Raw genomic sequence first — 16,079 nt, 5'->3', positions numbered from 1 at the left:
CCCTTTATTCAAATAGAAGTTCAACTCCTACATGCTGGCATACAAAGCTAAGACAAAAAAACTTGTGTCACTGTCCAAATATTTCTGGACTGTGCCGCGTATTTGTAAAAATAAAATAACTATGCGATGTGTAACTTGTTAAATCCTATTTCCATATTCACTCTCTGCATAATAATAAAATCTACCCTCGCCTCCCAAAAGTCACTGCATTGAACATAAAACCTACATATGATAAACATTAAACTCCTGTCAAATACACCTGCTTAGAGACCGTTTCTACATACTGTTTCTCATTAGAATGCCATATAAAATGGAAAAAAAATAAAATGTCATTAAAATCACTGATTTCCTAGACCATTGAATATTTTTTTAGGGTTGTATGTTGTTATAACTACAAGTAAATAAATGTTAATGTTCCATACAATATAATTAGAATACAGCTATAAAAAAAAAAACAGCTAGCGGTTTGAAAAGATTCATCAAGAGGCCTCTGGATATAGTGCGGAGTTTAAATATCTAGAATGGAGAGATTTCTCCATAGGGAATCAATCAATGATAATAAGCGGAAGAATGGTTTGATGATTATAATGATAAATTGAACTTGAATGCACAGTGCAGAATAAAGACCCAGTAGCTATTCTGATGAAAAAATAGGTCTGATTTTTAAGGGGACGATTCCCCATTTTCACGTCTACATATAAGTAAATAATTTCAATAAGAAAATGTTCATAATGAAGAAAAAAAATAGAAATAAATATTATAGACCTGCCAATCGTATATCTTACAAGGCTACATATAAACAAGAAAAAATGTTTATTCATTAACGACTGAATTGCTACCTGGGTTTTAGTAATTAAACCCCACAGTGAAAGACAAACTGAAATAATGCATTTATTTGGAGGTGTCGATTTAAGAGGCAATTAATCAATGAATACATCAAGGTTGCTTCATACTTGGACTCAGATGGGTTGTCTGTGCAGTACATTTGAATAATTTAATCATATCCACAATGAGATATCTTTCTATAATTAAATATCTTGACTTTCATTCAGAATACCATTAATTTTATATTTTGTGGCCAATCTTTGTACTTTTACTAAAGTGAAAGGCACGAACGCTATAAAGGCAACAGGATCATTTGCTGACGCTCTGAATAGAGGTCGGGAACAAGAAGCAGAATGAATGCATTCGGTATTCGAACACCGTTCGTGGCAAATGAGACAAAGACAGATAAAACTTGCTCAAATGTTAAGATCATATCTCATTGAAAACAAGCTGGATATATGGAAAAAAGGTAGATATGTATACTAAGATTATAAGAGACACAAAAATCTACCTGTCCTCTTCTGATCTCTCTCCGCCCATCTTGACTCGTGTCTCTGACTGCCTCTCCGCGATTTCCAACTGGATGGTTGCTCACTTGCTTAAACTCAACCTGTCCAAAACAGAACTTCTGGTCTTTCCTCCCTCAAGTGTTGCTACTCCCGTGTCTGTCTCCTTCCAAGTCAAGGGTGCTACCATCAGCTCCACCACGCAGACTCGCTGCCTAGATGTTCTCTTTGACTCCGACCTCTTCTTCACCCCTCATGTCCAGTCGATCGCCAAATCCTGCCGGTTCCATCTCAAAAACATGGCTCGCATCTACCCCCATTTAACACCAGATGCAGCTATGGTGCTGGTCCATGCCATTGTTCTTTCTCTCCTTGACTACTGCAATCCCCTTCTCAGTTGTTTTACATGCTCCCAGATTGCACTGCTGCAATCTATAAGAAATCTTTTCCTGTCTGCCCGCACCTCCCTCCTCTGTCAGTCCCTACATTGGCTACCATTTAGATATAGGGCTCAATTTAAGATTCTGGTGCTTGCTTACGAGTCTCTACATAATTATGCTCCAACCTACCTTTCCTCCCTAATACACAAGTATGTCCATTGAGGCCCCTGTGCTCTGCCGAAGACCTACGACTATCCTCTGTCCGTACTCCCACATCTGATGCTCGCCTTCAAGACTTCTCAAGGGCTGCATCTTTTCTGTGGAACTCCCTTCCCTTCTCTGTTAGACTTTCACCTAGTCTCCACTCCTTCAAAAAAATCTTTGAAAACACACTTCTTCAGGAAAGCATATCATTTAAATTGTTAGCGGGTTTTCATCCCCCTCCCCACCCCCCATGACTCCTCTCCTGCAACTGTCAAAGATAACCTACTAAGTTCTCAGTGAATACTTTTCTAGCAACCTATTTCATTAACCCTACTTATACCCTTTGTGTCACTATACCCCACTCCCTCTAGCATGTAAGCTCATTGAGCCGGGCCCTCAACCCCTCTGTGACTATTTGTCTGGTTACAATTACATGTCTGTTAGTCCACCCATTGTACAGGTCTACAGATTTTGCAGGCTCTATATAAATAATAAAATAATAATAAGAGAAAAGGCCTTTTTAAAACTAAGTTTTGGTTAGATGTTTTTCCCCAAAAAAGGCCTCCAAGGGTATAGTTGGGGGATCATAATTGCACTATATATACAGCCAGAACCAATACTCAGAATAATGATGATAATTATTATAATGTTCTTGTTTTAAATTGTAATATAAACCTGGCCCAGTTAGTCCTTCTCGTGCAGGCTGTTTACTGGATCATTCAGACACAGAGAGGCTGAACTGTGACTGGGAGACCCATGGTGCAAAGGGGAAGGTGGCCACACACAAAAAAAAAAAAAACAATTTTAGGAAAAATATTCCTAACCATCCGATTGAGGACAGGAAAAAAGACTGATGTATAGAAGGAGGAGGGACCGTTTGTACACTCAGTCTCTCTTTCATTGTTTCTTTTCTGTCCTGATCTAGTATGGGGGTGGAGCTACCAATGAGTGATGCTGCCATGATTAGCCAGGAAAATCAACGTAACTGAAATCCCTCCCATACACATTGAATATACTGTATATTATTATTATTATTGCCATTTATATAGCGCCAACAGATTCCGTAGCGCTTTACAATATTATGAGAGGGGGGATGTAACTATAAATAGGATAATACAAGAAAACTTAAAGGAACGATAGGTTGAAGAGGACCCTGCTCAAACAAGCTTACAGTCTATAGGAGGTGGGGTGTAAAACAAATTAGGACAGGAAATAGCAATCAAATAAAGTGGGAGTGAAGCAGAGCTGGAGGAGAGAGTAGAGTGCTGCCCTTTAGGAGAGAGCAAGGGACAGGTATGTGAGGTAGAGGTTACTCTGGGAGGCCATAAGCTTTCCTAAACAGATGTTTTTTAAAGACTAGGGGAGAGTCCAGATTGTTAATGGAACGCAAACATGTATTACTAACACTATAGTTACCTGTTAAATGTTCAAGTGCCCCAACCCCACACCAAGTGCATGAAAAAGGTGAGACTTACTCACCTTTTCTCTATAAATGTACTGGCTCCGCCGCAGTTGGCCCTGCCTCCAAGGCTGAGGTTATCAATCAATTCAATGCTTTCCCATAGTATTGGATTCCCATAGGAAAGCATTTGGGAGGTTATTGTGCATGGGCAACAAAACGCTGCGCCACGCCAATCATCAACTCCTCATAGCATGCAGTGGATCAATGCATCTATATGGGGAATGGTCAGCGCACTAAGCTGAAATAGGAAGCACCTCTAGTGGCAGTCCGAGTGACTAAACCTGACCTAGTGAGGTGTTACTAGGCAACAATGGAAACAATGTGTTTTCTTTGCAAAGGCAGTGTTTACATTAAAAAGTCTACAGGGACAGGCTAAGGATGGCAGAATCACCTCACTAGGCTGCAGTGGTTATGGTGACAGTGTCCCTATAAAAACACCTCACATGTTTAGGATCTAAATTAATTTTCGGTTGTTAACGCCATCCCTACACCAACCAAACACCAAACCCTACACTTAAGGTAACTCTAACCATACACCTACCCTTACCTCTAACCTTAACCCTACGCCGTCCCTAACATATCACAAAGATACATGGTGTACTCAATGTAACATATATTGATTCACTCACGACTCCTCCGTTTCAGAGCTGCTTTGTTGGCGTTGTTCTTCATGGAAAACCCAGATCCGCTTCGCCGGCGCTCCTCCCAAAGTCTTATTTAATTTTCCTTGCTTGGGACACATTCCCAAACCGGGAAAATCTCCTCAGTGACGTCAGGACGCTGGCTTCGTTGCCAGCGTCTGAACCGAAGGTGCCAGCTAGGGAGTTTCCATAGCAACCACAGCGCATGCGCTTAGCAGAAATGCTCATGTATAATTTATGAGAAAATGTCAAAGTGGATACCAGTATAATGAATGAAATGTATTGCAAATCACAGAAAACAATTGAATGTTTAGGAATACAATGTAAATGTATTATATACAATGTATATTGTCACAATTCTATCTGATTTTGGATCACATACTTGTAGGAATCATGTTGTTATTAATAGGTAGGAGCAAACTCTGGCTGAGAATCATTGGGGTTGTAGGCTAACAAAGCAGATCACTCTTCCTCCAGTCTATAGACTATTCATAACAGTGTGAATGTATTGTTAGCACAGAGACCCCAAAAGAACATCTATTATTATACATTTATAGTAGCAAGACTCTGTGGCCAAGTGCAAGTTTTATTATACGTTTTTTTTAATTGGTTGCTGACCTCTCGATTTCTTGTCGACCATCAAGCCTGTCCACCAGCGATTGTGTTTTTATTAGTTTTCAAATTACCTTTGATCTCTCCCTTGCACTCGTCGCCTTCTCAAACTCTACAGTTAGAGCCATCAGCAACGCCACAAACAGATTGTTTAGACTGAAAACCTCAGCTGCAATGGACCATTGCCATGTAAGACGGGAAAATGAAAATATCCCTGAAGCAAGGATTCCTGACGAATATGAGCCAGAAAGCCTGCAAACACAGATAACATAAAATCTTCTTTAGCAACAAAAATGGTGTATTTGTTATGCATTTTACATTATAGCTACAATCATCCGAGTTACTGAGAGCTATCTGCTAGCTTGGTGTGTAATATTTCCACAAACCGTTTCATGATCATATTAATAAGAAAAAGTATGTAACGCTAGTGAAAGTAACAGTTTAACAGTTTAGAGGAATGACTGCTAAACTTCAGCACTGTGATGCCTCACCATCTACAAACAATACACCGGGGTTAAAGTCTAACGTAATTAAAGGCTTAAATTCACTCTTTTTTTCTGTCCTGGCATCCATATGCAGACCATAAATTTAAATAGTGTGTTATGTGCAAAAAACAGCATAAATATCAGGGGTTACTGACGATGTGACATTCTCAAGGGAAGCTGCCTATTAAGCATTAAGCTGCAATCACAGCAACAACCATGCGCACATTGTACAAAATGAGGGCTTCAAACAGAATATCCAAAAACACTTAGCATCCAATGCTGCCCAAACAATTATTGACATACAGGATATAGCTTAGGCAACAGGTAATGAACACCCTGCTCAAACGAACGTACAATGTATGAGGCTTTGAGGTAGGTGGATATATACTGTTTGGTGTCTTGCACAGCGACATTCATTGGTGAGGTGGTCTGTCCAGGATTTGTACCTGGGTTTGACGGTTCTAAGGAGGTAATAATGTTGCCGCTGTTCTAACTAACAAATATTACACTTCTTGATACTGCTCTCTTCCCTCACAATTGGTCCCACCTACTCACTGAATCCCTTGTTACTATTACATACTCTGATGGATCACACTGAAATGTCCGTATTAATGCTGCATTCTGTGTAAGACAAAGAGTACAATGTGTTTGTGTATCAAGGACCCTCTCACTAACAAAGAATTTCATTTGTTGTATCACCTTACCTTGGTGGGTGCAACAAGGTTAATTTAGAAAAGTGCCAATTTCTATTGATATTGTCACATTTTGTAAAATGCAAAAAAAGAGGATACACTCTTCACAAATAAATCACTTCAGCAAGCTAACCTGCATTGGGTGGTTGGACTGTCCCTCTAAAATAAAATGGTGAATCACATGGAAAAAAAGGTTAACACAAGTTATAGATGGTAAAAACCAAAGAAAAGAAAATGTTACTTGCGCTTTTTCCTTAATCCCTATGTATATTTAGACAAATGGAGGTCATTTAGTTGCTCCAATGGCCATTGGAGGGATGCCCGCCTGCCAACGTCAAGGCAGACCCCCCCTAAGCGGGTCCTAACACTGACCCTTCAGCCTGCTTCCTTGAGCTTCTGGCAAAGATATCTCTAATGAGACAGAAAGGGGTATTTTTTATATACACCCCTTTACTTATTAACCCTTAATAGGGAACACATGGGATGGGTAGCAGCATTGTAACCAGGCTGTGTGATACAAAGTAAATACAAATACAAAAAGAGAAGTCCTGCGCTAAAGCAGCAAGGACTACAACACACATCAGCCCCAATATGTAGTAAAAACCAAAGAAAAGAAAATGTTACTTGCGCTTTTTCCTTAATCCCTATGTATATTTAGACAAATGGAGGTCATTTAGTTGCTCCAATGGCCATTGGAGGGATGCCCGCCTGCCAACGTCAAGGCAGACCCCCCCTAAGCGGGTCCTAACACTGACCCTTCAGCCTGCTTCCTTGAGCTTCTGGCAAAGATATCTCTAATGAGACAGAAAGGGGTATTTTTTATATACACCCCTTTACTTATTAACCCTTAATAGGGAACACATGGGATGGGTAGCAGCATTGTAACCAGGCTGTGTGATACAAAGTAAATACAAATACAAAAAGAGAAGTCCTGCGCTAAAGCAGCAAGGACTACAACACACATCAGCCCCAATATGTAGTAAAAACCAAAGAAAAGAAAATGTTACTTGCGCTTTTTCCTTAATCCCTATGTATATTTAGACAAATGGAGGTCATTTAGTTGCTCCAATGGCCATTGGAGGGATGCCCGCCTGCCAACGTCAAGGCAGACCCCCCCTAAGCGGGTCCTAACACTGACCCTTCAGCCTGCTTCCTTGAGCTTCTGTTATAGATGATTGTCCGTGTTATTTAATAAAGTAATTTACACTTTGAAAATGGAATTTGGTTATTGAATTGTAAACCTCCCCCTCTTGAGGACACTCTTCCTGTAACAAGTTTGCTAAATAAAAATGGGAAAACAAATCTTCACGCTGTCAATAATAATAAATAAAAAACAGATTTTTTAGTGTCCAATAAAACTCAAATCAGGATAACGTATATCTCATTTTGATTTACAGGTTTTTTGCATACATGCTTCTTTCTGCGTTCGCTTTTTTTTATATTTCCAGAACTCAATCAACTTGTAATTTCCCCATAAAAATGGTATTCATATTAAAATAAATACAAGCAAAATATAACTGCTTCTGTCTACGTAATTTATTATAGAAAATATTACACAGGACAAAGCAAAAAGAAAAAAAGACAACAATGTAATGCTTTGCGATATTACACTTAGAATTTAGATTTATCAGCAGTAATAGCCGGGGGCTAGAAATATTACATGAGTGTGAAAGCTCAGGCACGGGTTTGATTCATATTATCCACAAAACTGGAGACTGTTCCCTTGCCAATTGTTACTTTCTGTGGTACTGGTGTTCAAGGCAGAGGCAAGACACAAAGGGAGAACAGAAAACTATGTCTATTAGCTACATTGTTGTGTCTCTCAATGTGTGCTGTTCTTGCTTACTTTTTGCACCAAGCTACTATGTGCTGGATTGTCTCACAGGCTTATTTACACAGTCTACACCTTGGGTCTTGTCTGGTGTGGTAGACCCTGCTTCTATTGATCTTGTGCTGAATGCCTGTTTCTGTGCTGCTCAGATGTGTGCCTCAATGCTCTTTCTACTGCTTTTTCCCTTACCACTTGTAGGATTTTTTAATGTCAGTCACATCAATTGTCTATCAGTGATACATCCCATGGAGAGGTTTGTCTTTCCATGGAACCTCCTCCTTAGCTGCATCCTCTATCTGGTGTTGTCGCAGGCATTTCTTTAACAGTTTATCTTTGAGACCCATCATCAAGATGTACTTGTGGATGCTCTGTGGTTTATCCAGGACTGTGAGTTTGACCATCATTAAGCCCTGAATGCAGGATTTTTTGTGGAATCCTGGGTATCTGACAACTGGTAGAGCATTTGTGTCGATGGCACAGATTCTGCTCTTCCGGACCTGTCTGACTCTATGGAGGAACTTGGAAGTTACTCATTGCCTCTTCCTCATGGTCCCCAAGTAATTGTAGCTATTCTCTACATCTCCAATTTAGCCTTCTGGCCCTTCACATGCAATTAAAAATTTAAAGTAGTCAAAATGCTTTTTTAATGGTTTGACTTCTTACCTGAGGTCCACCAAGTAATGCTTCCGGTCTCAACTACTAATGCTGGATAGACATGTGCAATTCGTTTCGGTCCAATATGAATTCGGACATTCGGGTACTTCCGAATGTCCAAATTGCCGAAGTTTCGAAATTACCGAATCAAATTTCCGAAGTGTCGAAGTGCTGAAGTGCCGAAGTTCCAAAGAGACGAAGTTCCGAAGTTCAAAAGCACAGTATTGCCTAAATACTGATATACTTACCCAGTGAAAGAAGAAGAATGTTACATTGTATACAATTTTAAATAAAAAGTATGCAAACATAGCCAGGATTCAGCTGTAAGCATTAGCAACACTTACAACAATCAAGTAACATACATTCATATAAAATGTAAGTTACTTAGCCTGTCAATGTAATGACAGGAATGAATAAGTAGATAACTCCCTAATTCCCACGGTATTAGGGAGCTATCTACTAAAAGGCTGAAAGACCTAAATAGGTCTTTCAGCCAAATTTACTAACACTAAGTGGGGCAGGGCAAGGCCTGCAGAGCTCAGTCTGCGTGGAGCCCTCCATGGGTGAAGATGGATTTTTTTTTAATTGTGTCGGTTATTATGTTTATTTTATTTGGCCTTTTTTGGGGCTGAAAAAAAGATTTTAGAAGAAAGAAAACATCAAATGGTAAGTTTTTTTTACAGGTACTTAGTTAAAGGTCCCCCCCTCATTATTTTTAGGATGAGGGTGGTAGGTAGGGGGTATTTTTTTTTGGGGGGAGGGGGTGACTAGGGGTTTGGGAACCCCTAGTCACCTGGGGGAACATTTTTTTTTAGAGCCCCCACCCGCCGCTCAGGGGTGGGGGCCGCGGGGGAGGACAATAGGTCCCCCCTATTGGTATTTAGGGCCCCCATCCGCCGCTCAGGGGTGGGCACCAGGGGGGAGGACATTAGGTCCCCCTTATTAGTATTTAGGGCCCCCACCCGCCACTCAGGGGTGGGGCCAGGGGGAAAGACATTAGGTCCCCCCTTATTAGTATTTAGGGCCCTCACCCACCGCTCCGGGGTGGGGGCCAGTGGGGAGGACCTTAGGTCCCCCCCTTTATTAGTATTTAGGGCCCCCACCCACCGCTCAGGGGTGGGGGCCAGGGTGGAGGACATTAGGTCCCCCCCCTTATTCCAATTTAGGGCCCCCCACCCACCGCTCAGGGGTGTGGGCCTGGGGGAGGACAATAGGTCCCTCCATCATTTTACTTTAGGGCCGCCACCCGCCGCTCAGGGGTGGCGGCCGGGGGGGGGGCATTTTTAGACATTTTTACTTAGTATTAGTAAATTTGGCTGAAAGACCAATTTAGGTCTTTCAGCCTTTTGGTAGATAACTCCCTAACACCGTGGGAATTAGGGAGTTATTTACTAAGCGGCTGTAATAGAAGTCCTGAAGTGCCGAAGTCCCGAAATTCCAAAATGACGAAATTCCGAATTTGCCGAAGTGCCGAATTGCGAAAATCCAGAATTTCGGAATGCCGAACCGAACCGAAAATTTTCCCCATGCACATGCCTAATGCTGGATAGGCAGACATTACTAAGCAGGAACTTCTCTTAGCTCTCATGAACAAAGCTCTACAACATTTGACATTGGTTGAGAGAGTCAGCATACACAATGAAAATAAATGTAAGTTAAAAAAAATCCAGCATATTATTTTAGATAGCAACAAAACAGAAATGTTTAGCATGAGTTAGGAAAGATAATTAAAAACAACAATTCTGAACGAAACCTATTTGTAGACGGTTTAGTTGGCATACTTTATTCACTTAGAATGTAGACAAGCAGGTCTGACTGCGATCTATTGTTTATCAGGAATAGCTGAATGTCATTCACTTGTTTCAGTGACGTCTACAGGGCCAAGGACACTCTGTTGACTGGGGTGACTGACAAGCATGTCTCCTGTGATGGATGTCAAGTTTTGGCTTTTCCATCATTTTACTGGGTGCCAGAATGGCATCCTGCGGCTTTTTCAAGTCAAAGTCAGCAAGACAACAGAATAAATATAATGCACATAGTGAACAGTGGACAGGGTCTCCTATATACACAATATGGGTTAAAAGATTGGGAATTGTGCAAACGGGGGAGATTTGGGAGATATACCAACTGACCATCCAGGAAGTCAATCAAGCACCTCAGAGTCTGGCCATCTGGAAAAACCAAGGGACACAAGACACATCTCCGTATGTCTGCTTTCCTTGGGCAGATGAGGATAACCATCTCGGAGGATGAAGCTATTTTGAACAGAGGACTTGTAGATGGATCATAACAAATGGTCCAACATTAAAAGGGATTGAAATGCAGCTGTACAGGTTGCACTTACTCCTATTTATAATGGATGTCAATAATCATGATGTAAGATCTGAGATTATACACTTGTAGATTTGATAAAACCATCCAAAGTAAATAATGGCATGTTTTTATGATCATGAATAGCTCTTTCTTCAAGTCTTAAAATCTGACCTCTTGTCATTTGAGCAGTCCTGCTAATCAAAAGGTCACCAGAAAACAGTTTGTATTAACACTGTATGTGTTATCAAATCCATTTTTCTAACGTACAGAAAAGCATGTTTCCAAGCCCTTCTTTTTATTCAAACTCATGTTTTATACATTTTTGCAGCATTATAACTAAATTATTCCAATAACAAAGGCATTCTTAAAAACTGGTGCCTACAATTACACAGCATACACTAATCAGCAAAAACATTAAGACCACCTGCCTAACATCATACAGGCCCCCCTCCTGCTGCCAAAACAATTATGATGCATCGAGGCATGGCCTCCATAAGACCACTGGCCCTGTGGTATCTGTCACCAAGACATTAGCTGCAGATCCTTTACTTCCTGCAAGTTGCGAGGTGGGGCTTTCATGGATTGGATTTGTTGTTTCAGCACATCCCACAGATACTCAATCGGATTGAGATCAGAGGAATTTAGAGGCCTTAAATTCTTTGTCATGTTTCTCAAACCGTTCCTCCTGAAGAATTTTTGCAGTGTGGCAGGATGCATTATCTGGTTGAAAAAGGCCACTGCCATCAGGGAACACCATTGCCATGATGGGTTGTACCTGGTCTGCAACACTTTCTAGGTAGGTGATACGTGTCAAAGTAACATTGTCAGTATATTTATATCGGCAGACATTTTATTGCAAGTGTATATTGCTAGTCACACTCCATATTGGAATTTCAAGACAAGACAGACACAGAATTTCTTTCTATCTGTAACTCTATTCATTCAAGTCTGAGATAAGGAATGCATTATGTAAACAAGATAAGTGATAAGGAATCATGTCTCACAGCAGATGGGGAAGGGATACTATTTCTTAATGTTAATGGAATAGAAATAATCTTACACACAGCTTCACCAAAAAAAGGCCAGACACCAGTAACAGATAACATAAAATCAAAGAAAATGCTTTGAAGTGACATGTCTTGTTAGTTATAGTGGCCATATAGATAAGCCAAGATGACGTCAAAATCATCATCGACTTTAGTTAACCCATTCTGCATAATGGCAAATGGACTCCATGACAAGATATTTTGGTGAGGTAATTGCGCCATCTACAGACCAAAAACTAGATGTTAGTGTGTAAGGTAGACACACCTACAGTTCCTTATTGGCCCTATCAATTAATGACGTGCAGAGAGTCTGGCCCTTTAAAAAGTAAGGACACTCTGGGACTGAGACTCAATTCGGACATTGAGACTTTCAACTCTTTGAGACACTCCTACCCTTTGAACCACAAACTCTCTTTGAAACATATCCTGACTTGGACTACATTTTTACTATTACTTTTCCAACCAACACCACTTCTATCTATTCCCATACAATCTCCATCATACTTGCATTCAAGTCCTGGGATAGATCTTTGAACTCATCTGATAAGAACATCTACAACATAATGGTAATTATGCTGTTTTTATTTAATTAATTTAAATGAATTAAAAATTTACTAATAGCAGGAATATATGCCTCGATAAATCTCGGTAAGATTTAAATCATTAGAAATCTTAGTTAACTAAAGAATATATGGTTATAAAAATTCCATTCCTGCAGGTGGAATAAAGATAACAATGTATTAAGGTAATATTTACCAACAAATTAGCATACCGATGTTTTTATCCAGATGTATTGATTTGCTCTGAAATAAGATAGTGTATCTTATGTAGGAAAATTAAAATTCAGCTAATGTAGAATCTGGTAGAATTATTCTTATTGGATGGTTCCAGGAATGGTTAATGGTTAATCTGGTATCGAAAATTGCTTCAATTGAAAAAATGCAACATAATAGGATCTTATATGCCTAGGAGGATTGCAGCCAGCATTGAAAGGGTTACTCAGTGGATCTAACTGTTTTATGGCTTCTCGCTGCACTGTGAGTTATGTGTTCTGTGTGAAGTTAGTTTCTAAGTGAAGTACCCTGTCATAAATCTCTTGACAGCTGATTGCTTTTAGCCGCTGAATTGTGTTTAAACCATTGCCATCTGATATGCCTATGTTATACCTAAATATTCACTGATTATTGTCACGGATGTTACATATTATTAGTTTTATTATTGTCACAATAAATTATATTTTTATAAAGAAATTGTGATCACTGTGTGAAGTAAAAATCCTCAAATTAACGTTTTCTAGGATCTAAGAGAATTAATATAGTGGGTAATTCTCAGCTTTATTATATTATTAATTTCGGGGAATAGTGCAGAGATATCAATTTTGATATAATAGAAATGTAATAAATTTTTGATAATTTTTATGAAAATATTATTTTAATATTTATCACCCCATAAATATCCTCACAATTTGGAGGCACTGCTGAGATATCAATTTTTCTATAATAAAAATTATTAAATAGATTTTTGATAATTTTTATGAAAATATGATTTAATATTTATCACCCCATAAATATCCTCACAATTTGGAGGCACTGCTGAGATATCAATTTTGCTATAATAAAAATTATTAAATACATTTTTGATAAATATTAAAATAATATTTTCATAAAAATTATCACCCCATAAATACCCTCACAATTTGGAGGCACTGCTGAGATATAAATTTTGCTATAATAAAAATTATGAAATACATTTTTGATAAATATTAAAATAATAGTTTCATAAAAATTATCACCCCATAAATATCCTCACAATTTGGAGGCACTGCTGAGATATCAATTTTGATATAATAAAAATTATTAAATTAATTTTTGATAATTTTTATGAAAATATTATTTAATATTTATCACCCCATAAATATCCTCACAATTTGGAGGAACTGCTGAGATATCAATTTTGATATAATACAAATTATTAAATTCATTTTTGATAATTTTTATGAAAATATTATTTAATATTTATCACCCCATAAATATCCTCACAATTTGGAGGCACTGTTGAGATATCAATTTTGATATAATAAAAATTATTAAATACATTGATAATTTTTATGAAAATATTATTTTAATATTTATCACCCCATAAATATCCTCACAATTTGGAGGCACTGCTGAGATATTAATGTTGATATAATAAAAATTATTAAATTATTTTTGATAATTTTTATGAAAATATTATTTAATATTTATCACCCCATAAATATCCTCACAACATCCACATTAAGGCCAGGACCAAGGTTTTCCAGAACATAACACTGCCTCCGCTGGCCTGCCTTCTTCCCATCCTGCTGCCATCTCTACCCCAGGTAAAATGACGCACATGCACCAGGCCATTTACCTGATCTAAAAGAAAACATGATTCATCAGACTAGTCAACCTTCCATTGATCCATGGTCTAGTTCTGATGCTCACATCCCCACTGAAGGTGCTTCTGGCAGTGGACAGGCATCATGGGCACTGTGACTGATCTTTGAGCTACACGGCAAACTGTGATGCACAGTGTGCTTTGACACCTTTCTATCATCGCCAGCATTATGTTTTTCACCAATCTGACCTACAGTAGCTCTTATGCATGCTTACTACCTACGGTCACTGTTCTGATCAGAGTCTTATACCGAGGTTAACATTATGTTCTTTATTTGAGAGCTTAGACATGGTTAAACAAGAATAACAATATGAGTAGTCGGAACTAAAGTGAAGAGGAAATAATGACAAAGGGAGAAGGTAGAACCTATAAACGGAGTTACAAGTATTTACGAGTTATAAAATAAAGAGAGTTTAGGCAATAAGCCTATGACAGGTTATAAAGTTACAGGAAAACCAATAAACAAAATTATAGACTGAAAATAGTAGGAGAACCAATAAACGAAATTATAGGCAATTATAAGGAGAGATAATGGGAAACAAGAGTTAGGCAATATGCCCCAGACAGGTTTAAGGAAACCTACAGGGAGTGCAGAATTATTAGGCAAGTTGTATTTTTGAGGATTAATTTTATTATTGAACAACAACCATGTTCTCAATGAACCCAAAAAACTCATTAATATCAAAGCTGAATATTTGTGGAAGTAGTTTTTAGTTTGTTTTTAGTTATAGCTATTTTAGGGGGATATCTGTGTGTGCAGGTGAATATTACTGTGCATAATTATTAGGCAACTTAACAAAAAACTAATATATACCCATTTCAATTATTTATTTTTACCAGTGAAACCAATATAACATCTCAACATTCACAAATATACATTTCTGACATTCAAAAACATAACAAAAACAAATCAGTGACCAATATAGCCACCTTTCTTTGCAAGGACACTCAAAAGCCTGCCATCCATGGATTCTGTCAGTGTTTTGATCTGTTCACCATCAACATTGCGTGCAGCAGCAACCACAGCCTCCCAGACACTGTTCAGAGAGGTGTACTGTTTTCCCTCCTTGTAAATCTCACATTTGATGATGGACCACAGGTTCTCAATGGGGTTCAGATCAGGTGAATAAGGAGGCCATGTCATTAGATTTTCTTCTTTTATACCCTTTCTTGCCAGCTACGCTGTGGAGTACTTGGACGCGTGTGATGGAGCATTGTCCTGCATGAAAATCATGTTTTTCTTGAAGGATGCAGACTTCTTCCTGTACCACTGCTTGAAGAAGGTGTCTTCCAGAAACTGGCAGTAGGACTGGGAGTTGAGCTTGACTCCATCCTCAACCCGAAAAGGCCCCACAAGCTCATCTTTGATGATACCAGCCCAAACCAGTACTCCACCTCCACCTTGCTGGCGTCTGAGTCGGACTGGAGCTCTCTGCCCTTTACCAATCCAGCCACGGGCCCATCCATCTGGCCCATCAAGACTCACTCTCATTTCATCAGTCCATAAAACCTTAGAAAAATCAGTCTTGAGATATTTCTTGGCCCAGTCTTGACGTTTCAGCTTGTGTGTCTTGTTCAGTGGTGGTCGTCTTTCAGCCTTTCTTACCTTGGCCATGTCTCTGAGTATTGCACACCTTGTGCTTTTGGGCCCTCCAGTGATGTTGCAGCTCTGAAATATGGCCAAACTGGTGGCAAGTGGCATCTTGGCAGCTGCACGCTTGACTTTTCTCAGTTCATGGGCAGTTATTTTGCGCCTTGGTTTCTCCACACACTTCTTGCGACCCTGTTGACTATTTTAAATGAAACGCTTGATTGGTCGATGATCACGCTTCAGAAGCTTTGCAATTTTAAGAGTGCTGCATCCCTCTGCAAGATATCTCACTATTTTTGACTTTTCTGAGCCTGTCAAGTCCTTCTTTTGACCCATTTTGGCAAAGGAAAGGAAGTTGCCTAATAATTATGCACACCTGATATAGGGTGTTGATGTCATTAGACCACACCCCTTCT

General features: G+C 39.1%; 1 protein-coding gene across 1 annotated transcript in view; it reads right to left on the bottom strand.

Moving 5' to 3' along the window:
• Positions 1-16,079, bottom strand: part of TMEM260 (transmembrane protein 260) — a 71,463-nt gene that overhangs the window by 19,186 nt on the left and 36,198 nt on the right. The window contains exon 5 of the mRNA XM_063439440.1: positions 4,705-4,882. Coding sequence (XP_063295510.1) covers positions 4,705-4,882 — 178 coding nt within the window. The remainder of the gene's footprint in view (positions 1-4,704; positions 4,883-16,079) is intronic.

This window comes from Pelobates fuscus, chromosome 13, assembly GCF_036172605.1.
Source record: "Pelobates fuscus isolate aPelFus1 chromosome 13, aPelFus1.pri, whole genome shotgun sequence".
NCBI lineage: Eukaryota > Metazoa > Chordata > Amphibia > Anura > Pelobatidae > Pelobates > Pelobates fuscus.
The sequence above is the reverse complement of the archived record's forward strand: the minus strand, read 5'-3'. Positions and strand labels throughout refer to the sequence as shown.